Source organism: Mesoplodon bidens (genome assembly GCF_964165515.1).
Source record: "Mesoplodon bidens genome assembly, chromosome: 8".
Taxonomy (NCBI): Eukaryota; Metazoa; Chordata; class Mammalia; order Artiodactyla; family Ziphiidae; genus Mesoplodon; species Mesoplodon bidens.
The window spans coordinates 32,595,744-32,611,934 of record NC_138165.1 but is presented as its reverse complement, the minus strand read 5'-3'; the positions used below and the strand labels follow the sequence as shown (position 1 = coordinate 32,611,934).

General features: G+C 36.7%; 1 protein-coding gene across 1 annotated transcript in view; it reads right to left on the bottom strand.

The window, feature by feature from the left end:
• TTC21B (tetratricopeptide repeat domain 21B) overlaps positions 1 to 16,191 on the bottom strand; it is an 88,775-nt gene that overhangs the window by 54,493 nt on the left and 18,091 nt on the right. The window contains exons 7-12 of the mRNA XM_081242215.1: positions 9,525 to 9,609; positions 8,330 to 8,428; positions 6,524 to 6,716; positions 5,983 to 6,080; positions 5,475 to 5,675; positions 1,428 to 1,557 (exon numbers count right to left, since the gene is read on the bottom strand). Coding sequence (XP_081098341.1) covers positions 1,428 to 1,557; positions 5,475 to 5,675; positions 5,983 to 6,080; positions 6,524 to 6,716; positions 8,330 to 8,428; positions 9,525 to 9,609 — 806 coding nt within the window. The remainder of the gene's footprint in view (positions 1 to 1,427; positions 1,558 to 5,474; positions 5,676 to 5,982; positions 6,081 to 6,523; positions 6,717 to 8,329; positions 8,429 to 9,524; positions 9,610 to 16,191) is intronic.

Below are 16,191 nucleotides of genomic sequence, written 5' to 3'. Positions count from 1 at the left end.
GTCCCAGTTTGATCACCTAGTAGGTAATACCGGTTCTAACTGGGAAGAAAGTAGAAATATGATGTGGCTCAATAGAACTCAATCAGAAGAAGGTAATAGAGAGTCAGTTCTTACAACTAGGGTATTTTATAGGTGAAACAAGCTTTTGTGATCATTTGGTTCTCTTTTTAAAACAGTTAAAGGGACTTTCCTGGTGGCACAGTGGTTAAGAATCTGCCTGCCAATGCAGGGGACACGCGTTCGAGTCCTGGTGCGGAAAGATCCCACATGCCGTGGAGCAACCAAGCACGTGTGCCACAACTACTGAAGCCCGCGGGCCTAGAGCCTGTGCTCCGCAACAGGAGAAGCCACCGCAATGAGAAGCCCGTGCACCACAACGAAGAGTAGCCCCCGCTCACTGCAACTAGAGAAAACCCGTGCACAGCAGCGAACACCCAACGCAGCCAAAAATAAATAAATAAATAAATTTATTTTTAAAAAAACCCCAAAACAGTTAAAACTGAAATCCAAAAACTTAGTAAGGTCAAACTCTTAACTCGTTCCATTATGTGCAAGAAGTAACTGTTAACGATAATGAACACCTTGAAGTTGGTTTCTGTCCTATAGGACTTTACAAACTTAACTTTACTTTGCATAGCATTCAGCCAGCAAAGATACATACATAAGTACCACATGATGGTCTATTTTTTTTTTTTTTTTGCGGTATGCGGGCTTCTCACTGTTGTGGCCTCTCCCGTTGCGGAGCACAGGCTCCGGACGCGCAGGCTCAGCGGCCATGGCTCACGGGCCCAGCCGCTCTGCGGCATGTGGGATCCTCCCAGACCGGGGCACGAACCCATGTCCCCTGCATCGGCAGGCGGATTCCCAACCACTGCACCACCAGGGAAGCCCTATGGTCTATTTTTATATATGTTGTCATATATATGTTTGTATCCTAAAAATCTAAGGCTATAACTGAGGATATTTTTTTAAAGCTATGTATAACCAATCACAGAAACTAAATAGGAATTAATCAATGAATTTCTTAAGGGCCTGAAACCTGGTGAACAGCACATTTGGTCATGCCAATGAGTCAACCATTATAATCTGTTCAAATGAGAGATTAAAGACTATAAATTATACTGCCAGGACCTAGTACCATCTGATGAACTTTTTTTAAGTGGTAGAACTGTATTTTCCCAGAAATTCACTTGAACCACAGAAGTTTATAGTAATTTTTTAAAGAATTAAATAGTAAAGAAACTTATGCAGTTTTATTTTGGTTAAAAATTACTTATCTGTGCACATGTAAAATGTGCATTTTATGTGACTATTCTATGTGACTATTTTATGTGACTATTCATACGAGGAGTGCTTAGTTTGTTTATACTAGTTCTCACCAACATCAGAATATAAAGGTTATTTTAAGATTTTAATGTATATCTTACCTGACAAATATTTCACTTTTGCTATTAGGAAGACAGCTTGCAGAAGACCAGGAACAGTTCTTACTATAGTCTCCAGGATTGAGGTACAACGTCTGAGAAGTGGAGAAAGAGGTTGCCCAGGACTTGCAGGCTAAACAAATCAGCAGATCATTTTTTATAGGTTTATAATAGTATTTAGCTAAAAATAAACACATATTAATTGTAATGTGAAGAGCAAAAATCACGTATTTTTCTAAAATCTGTCTTATTCTATTTATTGCTCAATATTTTTACTATGACTGGACTAATACTAATTTATCTCCCTGGGACCTATGAACAGACTATATAAATGATGGCTTTTGCTCAGCAAAATAACTGTGAAATTATTATATAGTTACTAATTTGATAACATATGAAATGAGCATATCTGTTTAAAAAATCTGTCAAGAAAATATATCTGTTCAAAGGAATGATAACGAGAGGTAGAGTTTCTTGCTGGAATTGAGAGTCAAGGCAATGTGAGTTCTAACTCTAAACCTGCCTTGTGATTTACTCAGTTGAGTAACTTGCACCACCCCCAAGAATACTATAAGGTCAGTTTTTAGAGAATTCAGATTTCATCATTCTAGTAAAAATCCAAAGGTTGAACACTCACGTATACTACACCAAATGTCTCATACCTTCATATTCCCCACTATTCCACCTGGCATGTTGTAGGCCCTCAAATTTTTCTTCTCTTTTTATTAACAGTGAATACAATAACTAAAGCAGTACTAGACCACTTTTTTATTCTTTTAATGGCTGTCTATTCAACCCATCTTTATCCAGTGGTTATTCACTCACAATTTAGAAATGTGATATTAGAGTTTAAATATCAAATGTTCATTCTCCCTGCTTTGCCTTACTAATGTTCCTTCCTTTATCTGAAGGATGATCCTCCCATCCCCCCAATCTTACACCCCACATACACAGATTCTTAACTGGAGCACCACCTCTTACTGACGGTCACTCCTATGAAGAGCCATGGTTACTAACAAGAAAGTGTGGTATCTTCTCATTATGTTGAGGCACCAAAAAAATGTGTGCTCAAAAAGATTTTCAGAGTATAAAACGATTGGTGCCTAGAATACTTCAACTTCTTGAAATTTCTATAGCACTTACAATCTATGTAATAATTCAGCATTCTTTGTCTTATACAGTTCTATAGTAGTTTCATATTTAGTTTTGCCTCTTTTATAGGGCTAAGGGTCTTTATGTGTCTCAAAGATCAGACTCTTTTTTTTAACATTTGATCCATTTTATTTTTTTAACATCTTTATTGGAGTATAGTTGCTTTACAATGGTATGTTAGTTTCTGCTTTATAACAAAGTGAATCAGTTATACATATATATATGTCCCCACATCTCTTCCCTCTTGCGTCTCCCTCCCTCCTACCCTCCCTATCCCACCCTTCTAGGTGGTCACAAAGCACCGAGCTGATCTTCCTGTGCTATGCGGCTGCTTCCCACTAGCTATCTATTTTACATTTGGTAGTGTATATATGTCCAGGTCACTCTCTCACTTTGTCACAGCCTACCCTTCCCCCTCCCCATATCCTCAAGTCCATTCTCTAGTAGGTCTGTGTCTTTATTCCTGTCTTACCCCTAGGTTCTTCATGACCTTTTTTTTTTTCTTAGATTCCATATATATGTGTTAGCATACGGTATTTGTTTTTCTCTTTCTGACTTACTTCACTCTGTATGACAGACTCACACAGTAATGGGTACAGAGTATATTCTTAAAACATTTATTTCTTCAGTGTAACTGAAAATAATGAAAGCATAGGTAAAAGGGTGAAGTTCTGATAATGTTCTCTGCCAATTGCTAAGAATTACTCATTGAAAACAACCATTGTTTTTTACTGTAATTTCACAGCGAATCATAGGAAAAAACCAGGACTTATATGGACAATCTCTAAGATAATGTTTGATTTTAGAAAGTATATATATAAAAGGGCCAAAGTAGAAATGGAGCTGGAGTGACAAGTCTGCCTTTCTGATATTTCCCCATAAAAACAGCATTTTAAATGCTAATTAGAGTCTATCATGCTGGTGAAAGTTATATTATGGAAAAATAGCACGTCTGTGGACTAGGGACCCAACTACCATTTAACACGTTATTTCTTGCTCGTTGTACAGTTTACTCTCGGCAGAGCTGCCAGAAGACTCCTTTGAAAATGCTGAACTGGATCATGCTGGAAGCCTTCTGGTGGCTCCCCACTGTACTCAGAACTGAAGCCAGAGAAGTTAGCATACTGGTCTCTGTGCTGAGACCTCGTGGTGACTACTCCCCAACTCCTCACTCTGTCCTGGGCACACTCATCTCTGTGTCCCTTTGGGCCACCTGCACAACGGCTCCCTTTGCCTGAAACATTCTATACCATATTCCCAAGACCTTCAAGGTTTTGTTCAAATTTTCCCATCTGAATGAGGCCTACCCAGACCACCTTATCTAAAATTACTACCCCCTCTGCCCTGTTCTGTTATTTTCTTCTGTGATATTCTAACACACTACATGATTGACTTTATTATGTCTCCTCCTGCTAGTACTCATGTTTCAAGAAGGCAAGGGTTGTAGTTTGTTTTTACAAACTATTTCCCCATCTCTGAGCAACACACTGGTGGCAAGCATTTGTTGAATGAAATCTAAATACTGCATGAGTACTGAAAAATGCTTTCCAACTCATTAGCAACTGAAACAGACCATGACTGAGACTGAGATCAATCCCAGGTGTGATTCCAGGCAGATTAGTTGAAAAAAATAGGTCATCACAGTCTGGAAAAGGACATGATGATCAATGAAAGGCAGCATGAGTTCCCTAAGGGAAGGTCATGAACAGTTACTGAAGTTCATTTACAGTTGCTGAATCTGTAAATCAGAGAGAATGCTAAAAACTATGCTTTTAGGAATGAAATATTTGCTAGTGCCCGTCACAATATCCCTGTGTTGAGTTGTGAGTTGAGTATAATAAAGTCAAGTCATCTGCTTACTGTCTGTAATGAGAGTGTTGACTAATGGATCCACGTTAACTTGTAATGAACTCTCTGGCAATACAACAGAGGGCTCCATTCTTAGTTCTACTCAGAGCTAGATAGGCAGATGACAATCAGGATCCAAAAGGACAAGGTAATCTGGAATTATGGGATAAATCTGGAGAGAGAAAATTTCACAGGGATAAATATCGAGTCCTACACTTGCGTCCAAAGTTATAGTGAATAACAAATCTAAGGACTTTAGTTAACAGTTAATTCAATAGGGGTCGATAATGTAATGTGATTCACAAAAAGGAAGCTAGATGGACATCCAGAATTAAGGAGCAAAGAATCTAATCTGAGTCTTGCAGTCCAAATCCATATTTGGAAGAGTGAGCTTAATGAGGCACTGATAAAATGAAAAATACACTCAGGCTTACAACCAGCATTCTCAAACTATGTCATGAAAAAAGAAATGGTTAGAAACCTGGAATTGTTTAGAGGAACATGAAAACTAATTTCCAAAATCTGAAGGTGTGTTTTATGAATGAGGAATGGTCCTTGCCTAGACTAAGTAACTGGACTTGCTCCATGTCACTCCAGAGCAGAAGAAGGACCGATAAACAGGTGAATTTTTTAATATAAAGCAAAGTCTGACTTAACATAGGAAATACAGTCTAATAATCACAGTTATACAATAAGAACTGCATCTCTGAGTGCATCCAGAGATGGGATGGGCACTTAATGAGGATGTTGTGGAGTAGATTCGAATACAAGGTGGGTGTCTGAATTAAATGACTTCTAATAGTTTGTTTAAATTTAAGATTTTAAGATTTTATGAATTACAAATGAATGTTTGTAAACCAACACATTTATTAGTTGATAGTAGTCATTACTGTAAGTAGTTTCATTAAAAATTATTTCACCTAATATAGATACAACTACTTCCATTTTAAGACACTGATTATAGTCTAACATGTAGAACATAATTTATTAGCATCTTTTATAAAACACCATGTAAATGCATCCTTGAAAATAAGTCCCAGAATTACTTACCTGCAATGGAGAGAAATTCAGATATTCTGTAATAATTTCTAGCAAGAAATCAGGATTTAACTTCTCAAAATACTGTATGCCAAGAGGTAAATCTTCTAAGTGTGAAAAATGAGTGTCTAGGACATCATTTAACAAATTAATAACTTCTTCTTGTCGTTTATTTTTCTTCATAGCGAGAACTGCATGTAAATAAGTTAATTCCTGGAAAATAGGTAGTTTTCATAAATTACTCCATGCAGTTATAAAGCCATTTATTTCTACTTAGATTTCAAAAGTATATGAAGTGCTATTTATGTACAGTATTTGTTCAAACTTAAATATTAGCTTGGATAGATTTTTAGAATCCTAAGTCTAATTATGCACAGAGGTAAATTAATAAATGTAATTACATATTAAAATTAGTGTACAATAGTCCTCTAAAACCATTACTAAATATTAAGACATTAAAAATTTCATATTTTATAAATAGTAGCTAGGATCTACCATCTGATAAAATAAAATACTATACCGCCGATTTTCCAATAGACTGCTGAATTTCACTAAGGAATTCTAACTGCTGATCTGCGTCCTGTAGTTGCCCTTCTATTAATTGACATTGGATAAATCCTAAAAAAAAAAAAATACACAAAAATGGTAAAAATCCACATCATTTCACGCACGTACACTTCAAGCTAACACAAACAATATTAATTAAACAAGATTTTTTTTTGCCATAATACATCAAAGTTTTAGATTTAAAAACAAAGACAGAAAGAAGACAAAGAGTGAAAGAAAAGAAAATGGGTAGCTTTGTATCCATAGAAAATCAGTTACTAAGGTATTCATAATTTATATGAATTATCTCATAAAAATCTATTCTCTTAAGATAGTATTTAAGAAGTAAAAATTTTATTCTTAAAGGTACATGATTTTTTTTCTGTTGTAGACAGTGGAGAACAGTTTAATTTTAGAAAACCATAAAATATGTCTTTTCTTATTTAATGGCAGGTATGAAAAGCAATCATTACTTGCATCTGTATGAGGATCACTCATAGATATGGTTGTCATACCAATTAGTGCAGAGACACTGGTTTCATCTAGTGTCATGGCAGTCTTATACCACTTCAATGCCTCTTTAACTTTCCCCTGTAAAATCATTTGGTATCCAAGTTCTGTAGCAAATTCTGATTGCTGAGGAGTTAAACTAAAAGCTCTCTCTAGTAATGTTTGGGTTTTTTGAAGAATCAGTTGACTACGTCCACACTAAAAAGAAAAAAAATTTTAAGTTAGATTAAAACACTTCTACTCAGAAGAATTCATTTTTTCTAAATGTACAAATAAATAATTTTTATTTCACAGATTCAGAATGTAGGAAAAATATAAAATAATTTCATAAAGAAAAATAAAACTACTCTATTTACTATCTAGACAGTGCAGCAAGAGTTCATATCCTATCAGAACTTAAACAACCTTATGAGTAATGCTTTTAAAAAACAGCTATCTTGAAAAGTTTACTGCTTCTAATGATGCTGCACAAGCAAAATTTTCAGAGCTCTTTTTTCAAACTGTCTCATGATTGTCCTATAATCAGAAAAGAAAATCATTACTTTAAGGTTTTATATATATTTATGTGTGTGTATATCTAGAATAATATAGAGAAACATATATATATATATATATTATTGAATATATATATTTTTATTGAATCAAAAACTAGGACAAGGATCTGCTTTACCCCTAAAGACAAGTATACCACCAGTGAGAACCACGCCTTAGAATCTTCTTGAAAAAAAGCCTTCAAAAATATTTCAAGAAATGGCAATGCTGTCAGAATAAGTATATACTTTTTGAACATAACAAGTTTGAAGAGTTGTTACTTACTAAATTGTTTGATTTGTTGTAAAGTGATAAAAACCACGTGTCTGGCAGTAGGTAAATTAAAAAGGTAAATACCCCCCATTAACTCAAACCTCCATAATAGTGGGGTGGCGGGGCAGGGACAGTTCCTCTAAATTTCACACGATCCGACAATCTTTGTTTTTAAATAAGAGAATTCAGTTTATTCATGTCATTTAACAATTAATATCCTTGATTATTTTCTTTCAACTTTATTTTAATAATTATTTTACTTACTCTGTGTCTCCTTTCCTTATTTATTTTTTTCTACTTTAGTTAATTTTTCAATCCTCTCATTTCTTGTAGTGATTTTAAAATTCTGCCGTATTTTTCTATTCCACTCCCAACTACCTTCTTTTTACTGGGTGCTTGTAATAAAATCATTTCTTTATTATTATAAAAAAATAAGATAGCAACCACTTCCCCCACCCAAATAGTCTATTACCCACTTTACAACATTAAAAAAATAGTTTTAAAAACATAAAACAGGGCTTCCCTGGTGGCGCAGTGGTTGAGAGTCCGCCTGCCGATGCAGGGGACACAGGTTCGTGCCCAGGTCTGGGAGGATCCCACATGCCGCGGAGCAGCCGGGCCCGTGAGCCATGGCCACTGAGCCTGTGCATCCGGAGCCTGTGCTCCGCAACGGGAGAGGCCACAACAGTGAGAGGCCTGCGTACCGCAAAAAAAAACATAAAGAACATCCCTAGTCGTAAATCCTACCCTCTGATTCCCATTTCCTTTGTCTGGAAGGCACTTCCCTATCCTTAAAGGATTCACGGGTGCCACTTCCTCCATGATACCTCCATGATGGCTTCTGATAGCTGGAAACTTTATCTCCTCTGAACTACCTTAAGAATGTATCACATATTTATAGACACATCACATTTTCACTCTAGGTCATGTGCTTTTTGGTGCCTCAACATTTGTGACTAATTTTATATTTCCAGCTACAAATAACAGAGCTCTGTTGGCACTCTTACAGTTCTGCTGAAGGCTATTGTGATATTATAAAAAAGTTGAGCATTCTGTGGTTCCATGGCATCTAGTGCATTTCCTAAGTTTTCCAGCTTGGTGGCAGCCTAAAACAAAAAGTATTCAGTATTATTTAAAAATAAGAATAAAAGAACATAATACATGACATGTACACTAATATTATTATTAATATTTAAAAAGATCTTTGCTTTTATAAAGTCCCCTTCTTCCAGTGAAATCTTATATGTTGCAAGAGGATAAAAGGCCCTTTTATAAAAAGTTGAATAATTATAAATAAATAACTGCATTTTAAAATGTGTTTCCTTAATAATTGTTATTGAATGGAAACCTTTGGGTTTCCTAAGGGTGGGTAAAGATACCCATAATATTCAATTAACTATACATGCCAAGCTCCCTCTCCAATAATTAATTCATAACACACGAGATATGAATGATAACATATTTACAAACATTACTATAATATGAGATCAGTCCTTGGATTACCTACATAGCCTGGTTTATATTTAAAATGTTTTCTAGAACAGAAAAATCAGATACTTGACATAAATAATTTCAATGCCTGGAAAATTTACTGAAGAGTTGCTCCTCTAAGATTCTTCTAGTACTTACTGAAGTATTTACTAGGTACTATCACATTATCCAATTTAACCAGACTAAATACCAGTCTAAATCTATCACTTGTTATAATACTATTTACTTCAGACTGGATTTTGGCATTCCATAATCTAGTATACAGTCAATGTGCTCACTAGCAGAGAAAACATGTGCCTTATAAGGTCCAATGGGATTTCACCCTAAGCCCATTTAACTTATGCAAACTCAATAAAATTGTAAAAGTACTATGAATTATATTTTGTGTATGTTCTCTTCCATACCCAGCATCACTTGTTACATTAATCATATATATTACTGCACATGAGTTTTACATAGAAACAGCACGTGCTGTAGTTAATAATTTTTGAAGTTTTCATAGGAATTTTAACTACATGATATTTTTGCTTTACTAGGTGATTTAACAAACCCACCTCTTTGTTAAGGTGTATTTCTAGGAATCAACTAAAAACTACCATGACATACATTCTAAAACAGCACTTCAAGGCTCTTTTGTATGCACATGTGTGTGTGTAACTAAATACATATTTAGTACAGGAAACATAAATATAATAGTACCATACAACTTACCTTCTCTATATCCCCCTCCCTACACAAATAGTAAAGGGCCATCATTCTTAGTGCTTCCACATTTTGATTATCTTGCAGCATTAACCTGCAAAAAAAATTTCAGTTAATGTTATGTATTTTTATTTGACGGCTTGAAAACTTGGTTTGCTGATTATTCCACTGTTTAAATAAGTAATTTTAATTAGTAAAGTGACATCTCCTTTATGAAAATTATCAATCTCATTATTTAAACCCCAAAGAATCTCTGGATCTTAATTTTGATATGTTTACGAAAGATATGAATATATTCTACCATACTCAACAGTATATTAAAAGAATAATTCACCCTGACCACACAGATTTATTACAAGAATTCCAGGAATGTAAAGATGGGCTGAATATCAAAAACTCTATTAATGGAATTCACAACATTAAGATAGATCCAATGTGAGGGCTCCCCTGGTGCCGCAGTGGTTGAGAGTCCGCCTGCCGATGCAGGGGACATGGGTTCGTGCCCCGGTCTGGGAAGATCCTGCATGCCGCGCAGCGGCTGGGCCCGTGAGCTATGGCTGAGCCTGCACATCCGGAGCCTGTGCTCCGCAACAGGAGAGGTCACAACAGTGAGAGGCCCGCGTACCACAAAAAAAAAAAAAAAAATCCAATGTGGTAAAAATAAATGAGGAAATATTATTAAAAAATCCTTTTAATAATAGGAACAAAAACAAAACTTAGTAAGTTTTGCAAGTTTAGTAAGCAAAAGCTACAGAAATTCCTATAAAACTTTATCAAGGGTATTCAGAAATGGAACTGAATAAATGGGGTAACACACTAGGTTTCTTACCATGCACGGTATGCTATGTTGAATTATTAGCTCCAGCTTTTTCACTCTCCCTGATTACATGCTTTCTGCCATGTAACTGAGCAGTTCCCCCTACAAATGCTGGCTTGTGCTTCACTGCCCCCAACTACAAACCTGGACATTTTTCTTGGCCAACGGGATGTGGACAGGAATGGCAGTGTGCCACACCTGTTTCAGAGGCATCACATATTTCTGCTTGTCCTCTGCAACTCTGCTATCACCATAAGAAGGGCTTCCTCTAGGTAGCTGGTGTTCTTTGGCTGGAGCCCAGGGAAGAACACCCTTCGAGTGGACCAGAGTCCAAACTGCAGTGAGGTGCCACGCCCTCCCAGCTGGATCTGAAACTTGAAGCAGAGTCCCAGCCACACATCTGGACTGGGTCAGTGAGCCTAGATGACCCACACCAAAGTACAAATGAGTGCACAGTATCACATGCCCTGAGATGTGTGGTCGTTTGCTGTAGATCAATAGCTGCCTAATGATAATACTCATTTGGGGTTAAAAAAATTCTCCCCAAATAATCTACAGACTTAATGCAATTCAACCCAATATCATAAAGTTTTTCATTTTTTTAAACAAGTTATTCTGATAGTCAACTGCAAAAGAAGGGCCAAAAAAGCTACCAAGAAAGAAACGTGATGGAGAACTTCCCCTAAAAGATGTAAAAATCCATTAGAAATATAGGAAAGAACAGATCCAGTTAAAAAGAAAAGAAGAACCAGTCAATATACAGAAAAAAAAATAGCTTTTAGCATAAAAAAGATGCTCAATGGCAACATGGTCAAGGAAATGAAAATAAAAATAAGTTACCATTCTTATTCTACCAGATTGTTTAAAAAACAAATAAAAAACCCCACATTGACAATAGCCAGAATTGGTAAGGATGGGGGCTGGGCATGCAATAGACTACTAATGAGAATCTTAGTATAATTTCTTACAAGAACAGTTTGGCAACATTTATCAAAATGTCAAATGTGTATACCTGAGGCAGAGACTGCAATCTCTCCTGAAGTCCACTCTCCCCTTACTTGCTTGGGCCCAGGGCTAGCCAACACTTCCCAGCCATCTCCGCAGGTAGCCACGGCCAATGTGAGAGGAAGCAGTTTATGGCATTTCTGGGCCTGGGCTTTTAAGAAAAGTGGAATGACTGCTTCACACTCTTTCCCCTCTTACCAGCTGGACACCGATGTCATGAGGTTTTGGGAAATGGCAGAGTTGCAAAATGGAGAGCTTGGGTCCCTTGAAGACAGTGTGGGAGAAGGCTGCCTGATCAAATCTTACACCCACTCAAAACAGTTACATGTGACCAAAAAAAAAAGCTCACTGTGTTAAAACATATGTTTGGATCTACTTTTTTTTTCCAACATTTTTTTTTTTTTTTTTTTGCTGTACACGGGACTCTCACTCTTGTGGCCTCTCCCGTTGTGGAGCACAGGCTCTGGACACGCAGGCTCAGCAGCCACGGGCCTAGCTGCTCCATGGCATGTGGGATCTTCCTGGACCGGGGCACGAAACCGTGTCCCCTGCATCAGCAGGTGGACTCTCAATCACTGCGCCACCAGGGAAGCCCTGGATCTACTTTTTTTTTTTTAACATCTTTAATGGAGTATAATTGCTTAACAATGGTGTGTTAGTTTCTGCTTTATAAAAAAATGAATCAGTTATACATATACATGTTTCCATGTCCACACCCTCTTGCGTCTCCCTCCCACCCTCCCTATCCCACCCCTCCAGGCAGTCACAAAGCGCCAAGCTGATCTCCCTGTGCTATGCGGCTGCTTCCCACTAGCTATCTACCTTACGTTTGGTAGTGTATATATGTATATATGTCCATGCCTCTCTTTCGCTTTGTCACAGCTTACCCATCCCCCTCCCGATATCCTCAAGTCCATGCTCAGTAGGTCTGTGTCTCTATTCCTGTCTTAACCCTAGGTTCTTCATGACATTTTTTTTCTTAAATTCCATATATATGTGTCAGCATACAGTATTTGTCTTTCTCTTTCTGACTTACTTCACTCTGTATGACAGACTCTAGGTCCATCCACCTCATTACAAATAGCTCAATTTCATTTCTTTTTATGGTTGAGTAATATTCCATTGTATATATGTGCCACATCTTCTTTATCCATTCATCCGATGATGGACACTTAGGTTGTTTCCATCTCCGGGCTATTGTAAATAGGGCTGCTATGAACATTTTGGTACATGACTCTTTTTGAATTATGGTTTTCTCAGGGTATATGCCCAGTAGTGGGATTGCTGGGTCATATGGTAGTTCTATTTTTAGTTTTTTAAGGAACCTCCATACTGTTCTCCATAGTGGCTGTACCAATTCACATTCCCACCAGCAGTGCAAGAGTGTTCCCTTTTTTCCACACCCTCTCCAGCATTTATTGTTTCTAGATTTTTTGATGATGGCCATTCTGACCGGTGTGAGATGATATCTCATTGTAGTTTTGATTTGCATTTCTCTAATGATTAAAGATGTCGAGCATCCTTTCATGTGTCTGTTGACAGTCTGTATATCTTCTTAGGGGAAATGTCTATTCAGGTCTTCTGCCCATTTTTGGATTGGGTTGTTTCTTTTTTTGTTATTGAGCTGCATGAGCTACTTATAAATTTTGGAGATTAATCCTTTGTCAGTTGCTTCATTTGCAAATATTTTCTCCCAATCTGAGGGTTGTCTTTTGGTCTTGGTTATGTTTTCCTTTGCTGTGCAAAAGCTTTTAAGTTTCATTAGGTCCCATGTGTTTATTTTTGTCTTTATTTCCATTTCTCTAGGAGGTGGGTCAAAAAGGATCTTGCTGTGATTTATGTCATAGAGTGTTCTGCCTATGTTTTCCTCTAAGAGTTTGATAGTGTCTGGCCTTACATTTAGGTCTTTAATCCATTTTGAGCTTATTTTTGTGTATGGTGTTAGGGAGTGATCTAATCTCATACTTTTACATGTCCCTGTCCAGTTTTCCCAGCACCACTTATTGAAGAGACTGTCCTTTCTCCACTGTACATTCCTGCCTCCTTTATCAAAGATAAGGTGACCATATGTGCATGGGTTTTTCTCTGGGCTTTCTATCCTGTCCCATTGATTATCTTTCTGTTTTTGTGCCAGTACCATACTGTCTTGATTACTGTAGCTTTGTAGTATAGTCTGAAGTCAGGGAGCCTGATTCCTCCAGCTACATTTTTCGTTCTCAAGATTGCTTTGGCTATTCGGGGTCTTTTGTGCTTCCATACAAACTGTGAAATTTTTTGTTCTAGTTCTGTGAAAAATGCCAGTGGTAGTTTGATAGGGATTGCATTGAATCTGTAGATTGCTTTGGGTAGTAGAGTCATTTTCACAATGTTGATTCTTCCAATCCAAGAACGTGGTATATCTCTCCATCTATTTGTATCATCTTTAATTTCTTTCATCAGTGTCTTATAATTTTCTGCATACAGGTCTTTTGTCTCCTTAGGTAGGTTTATTCCTAGATATTTTATTCTTTTTGTTGCAGTGGTAAATGGGAGTGTTTTCTTGATTTCACTTTCAGATTTTTCATCATTAGTATATAGGAATGCCAGAGATTTCTGTGCATTAATTTTGTATCCTGCTACTTTACCAAATTCATTGATTAGCTCTAGTAGTTTTCTGGTAGCATCTTTAGGATTCTCTATGTATAGTATCATGTCATCTGCAAACAGCGAAAGCTTTACTTCTTCTTTTCCAATTTGGATTCCTTTTATTTCCTTTTCTTCTCTGATTGCTGTGGCTAAAACTTCCAAAACTAGGTTGAATAAGAGTGGTGAGAGTGGGCAACCTTGTCTTGTTCCTGATCTTAGTGGAAATGGTTTCAGTTTTTCACCATTGAGGACGATGCTGGCTGTGGGTTTGTCATATATGGCCTTTATTATGTTGAGGAAAGTTCCCTCTATGCCTACTTTCTGCAGGGTTTTTATCATAAATGGGTGTTGAATTTTGTCGAAAGCCTTCTCTGCATCTATTGAGATGATCATATGGTTTTTCTCCTTCAATTTGTTAATATGGTGTATCACGTTGATTGATTTGTGTATATTGAAGAATCCTTGCATTCCTGGTATAAACCCCACTTGATCATGGTGTATGATCCTTTTAATGTGCTGTTGGATTCTGTTTCCTAGTATTTTGTTGAGGATTTTTGCATCCATGTTCATCAGTGATATTGGCCTGGAGTTTTCTTTCTTTGTGACATCCTTGTCTGGTTTTGGTATCAAGGTGATGGTGGCCTCATAGAATGAGTTTGGGAGTGTTCCTCCCTCTGCTACATTTTGGAAGAGTTTGAGAAGGATAGGTGTTAGCTCTTCTCTAAATGCTTGATAGAATTCGCCTGTGAAGCCATCTGGTCCTGGGCTTTTGTTTGTTGGAAGATTTTTTATCACAGTTTCAATTTCAGTGCTTGTGATTGGTCTGTTCATATTTTCTATTTCTTCCTGATTCAGTCTTGGCAGCTTGTGCATTTCTAAGAATTTGTCCATTTCTTCCAGGTTGTCCATTTTATTGGCATAGAGTTGCTTATAGTAATCTCTCATGATCTTTTGTATTTCTGCAGTGTCAGTTGTTACTTCTCCTTTTTCATTTCTAATTCTATTGATTTGAGTCTTCTCCCTTTTTTTCTTGATGAGTCTGGCTAATGGTTTATCAATTTTGTTTATCTTCTCAAAGAACCAGCTTTTAGTTTGGTTGATCTTTGCTATCGTTTCCTTCATTTCTTTTTCATTTATTTCTGATCTGATTTTTATGATTTCTTTCCTTCTGCTAACTTTGGGATGTTTTTGTTCTTCTTTCTCTAATTGCTTTAGGTGCAAGGTTAGGTTGTTTATTCGAGATGTTTCCTGTTTCTTAAGGTGGGATTGTATTGCTATAAACTTCCCTCTTAGAACTGCTTTTGCTGCATCCCATAGGTTTTGGGTCGTCATGTTTCCATTGTCATTTGTTTCTAGGTATTTTTTAATTTCCTCTTGATTTCTTCAGTGATCACTTCGTTATTAAGTAGTGTATTGTATAGCCTCCATGTGTTTGTATTTTTTACAGCTTTCCTGTAATTGATATCTAGTCTCATAGCATTGTGGTCGGAAAAGATACTTGATACAATTTCTATTTTCTTAAATTTACCAAGGCTTGATTTGTGACCCAAGATATGATCTATCCTGGAGAATGTTCCATGAGCACTTGAGAAAAATGTGTATTCTGTTGTTTTTGGATGGAATGTCCTATAAATATCAACTAAGTCCATCTTGTTTAATGTATCATTTAAAGCTTGTGTTTCCTTATTTATTTTCATTTTGGATGATCTGTCCATTGGTGAAAGTGGGGTGTTAAAGTCCCCTACTATGATTGTGTTACTGTCGATTTCTCCTTTTATGGCTGTTAGTATTTGCCTTATGTATTGAGGTGCTCCTATGTTGGGTGCATAAATATTTACAATTGTTATATCTTCTTCCTGGATCGATCCCTTGATCATTATGTAGTGTCCTTCTTTGTCTCTTCTAGTAGTCTTTATTTTAAAGTCTATTTTGTCTGATATGAGAATTGCTACTCCAGCTTTCTTTTGGTTTCCATTTGCATGGAATATCTTTTTCCATCCCCTTACTTTCAGTCTGTATGTGTCTCTAGGTCTGAAGTGGGTCTCTTGTAGACAGCATATATATGGGTCTTGTTTTTGTATCCATTCAGCCAATCTGTGTCTTTTGGTGGGAGCATTTAGTCCATTTACATTTAAGATAATTATCGATATGTATGTTCCTATTCCTATTTTCTTAATTGTTTTGGGTTTGTTATTGTAGGTCTTTTCCTTCTGTTGTGTTTCTTGCCTA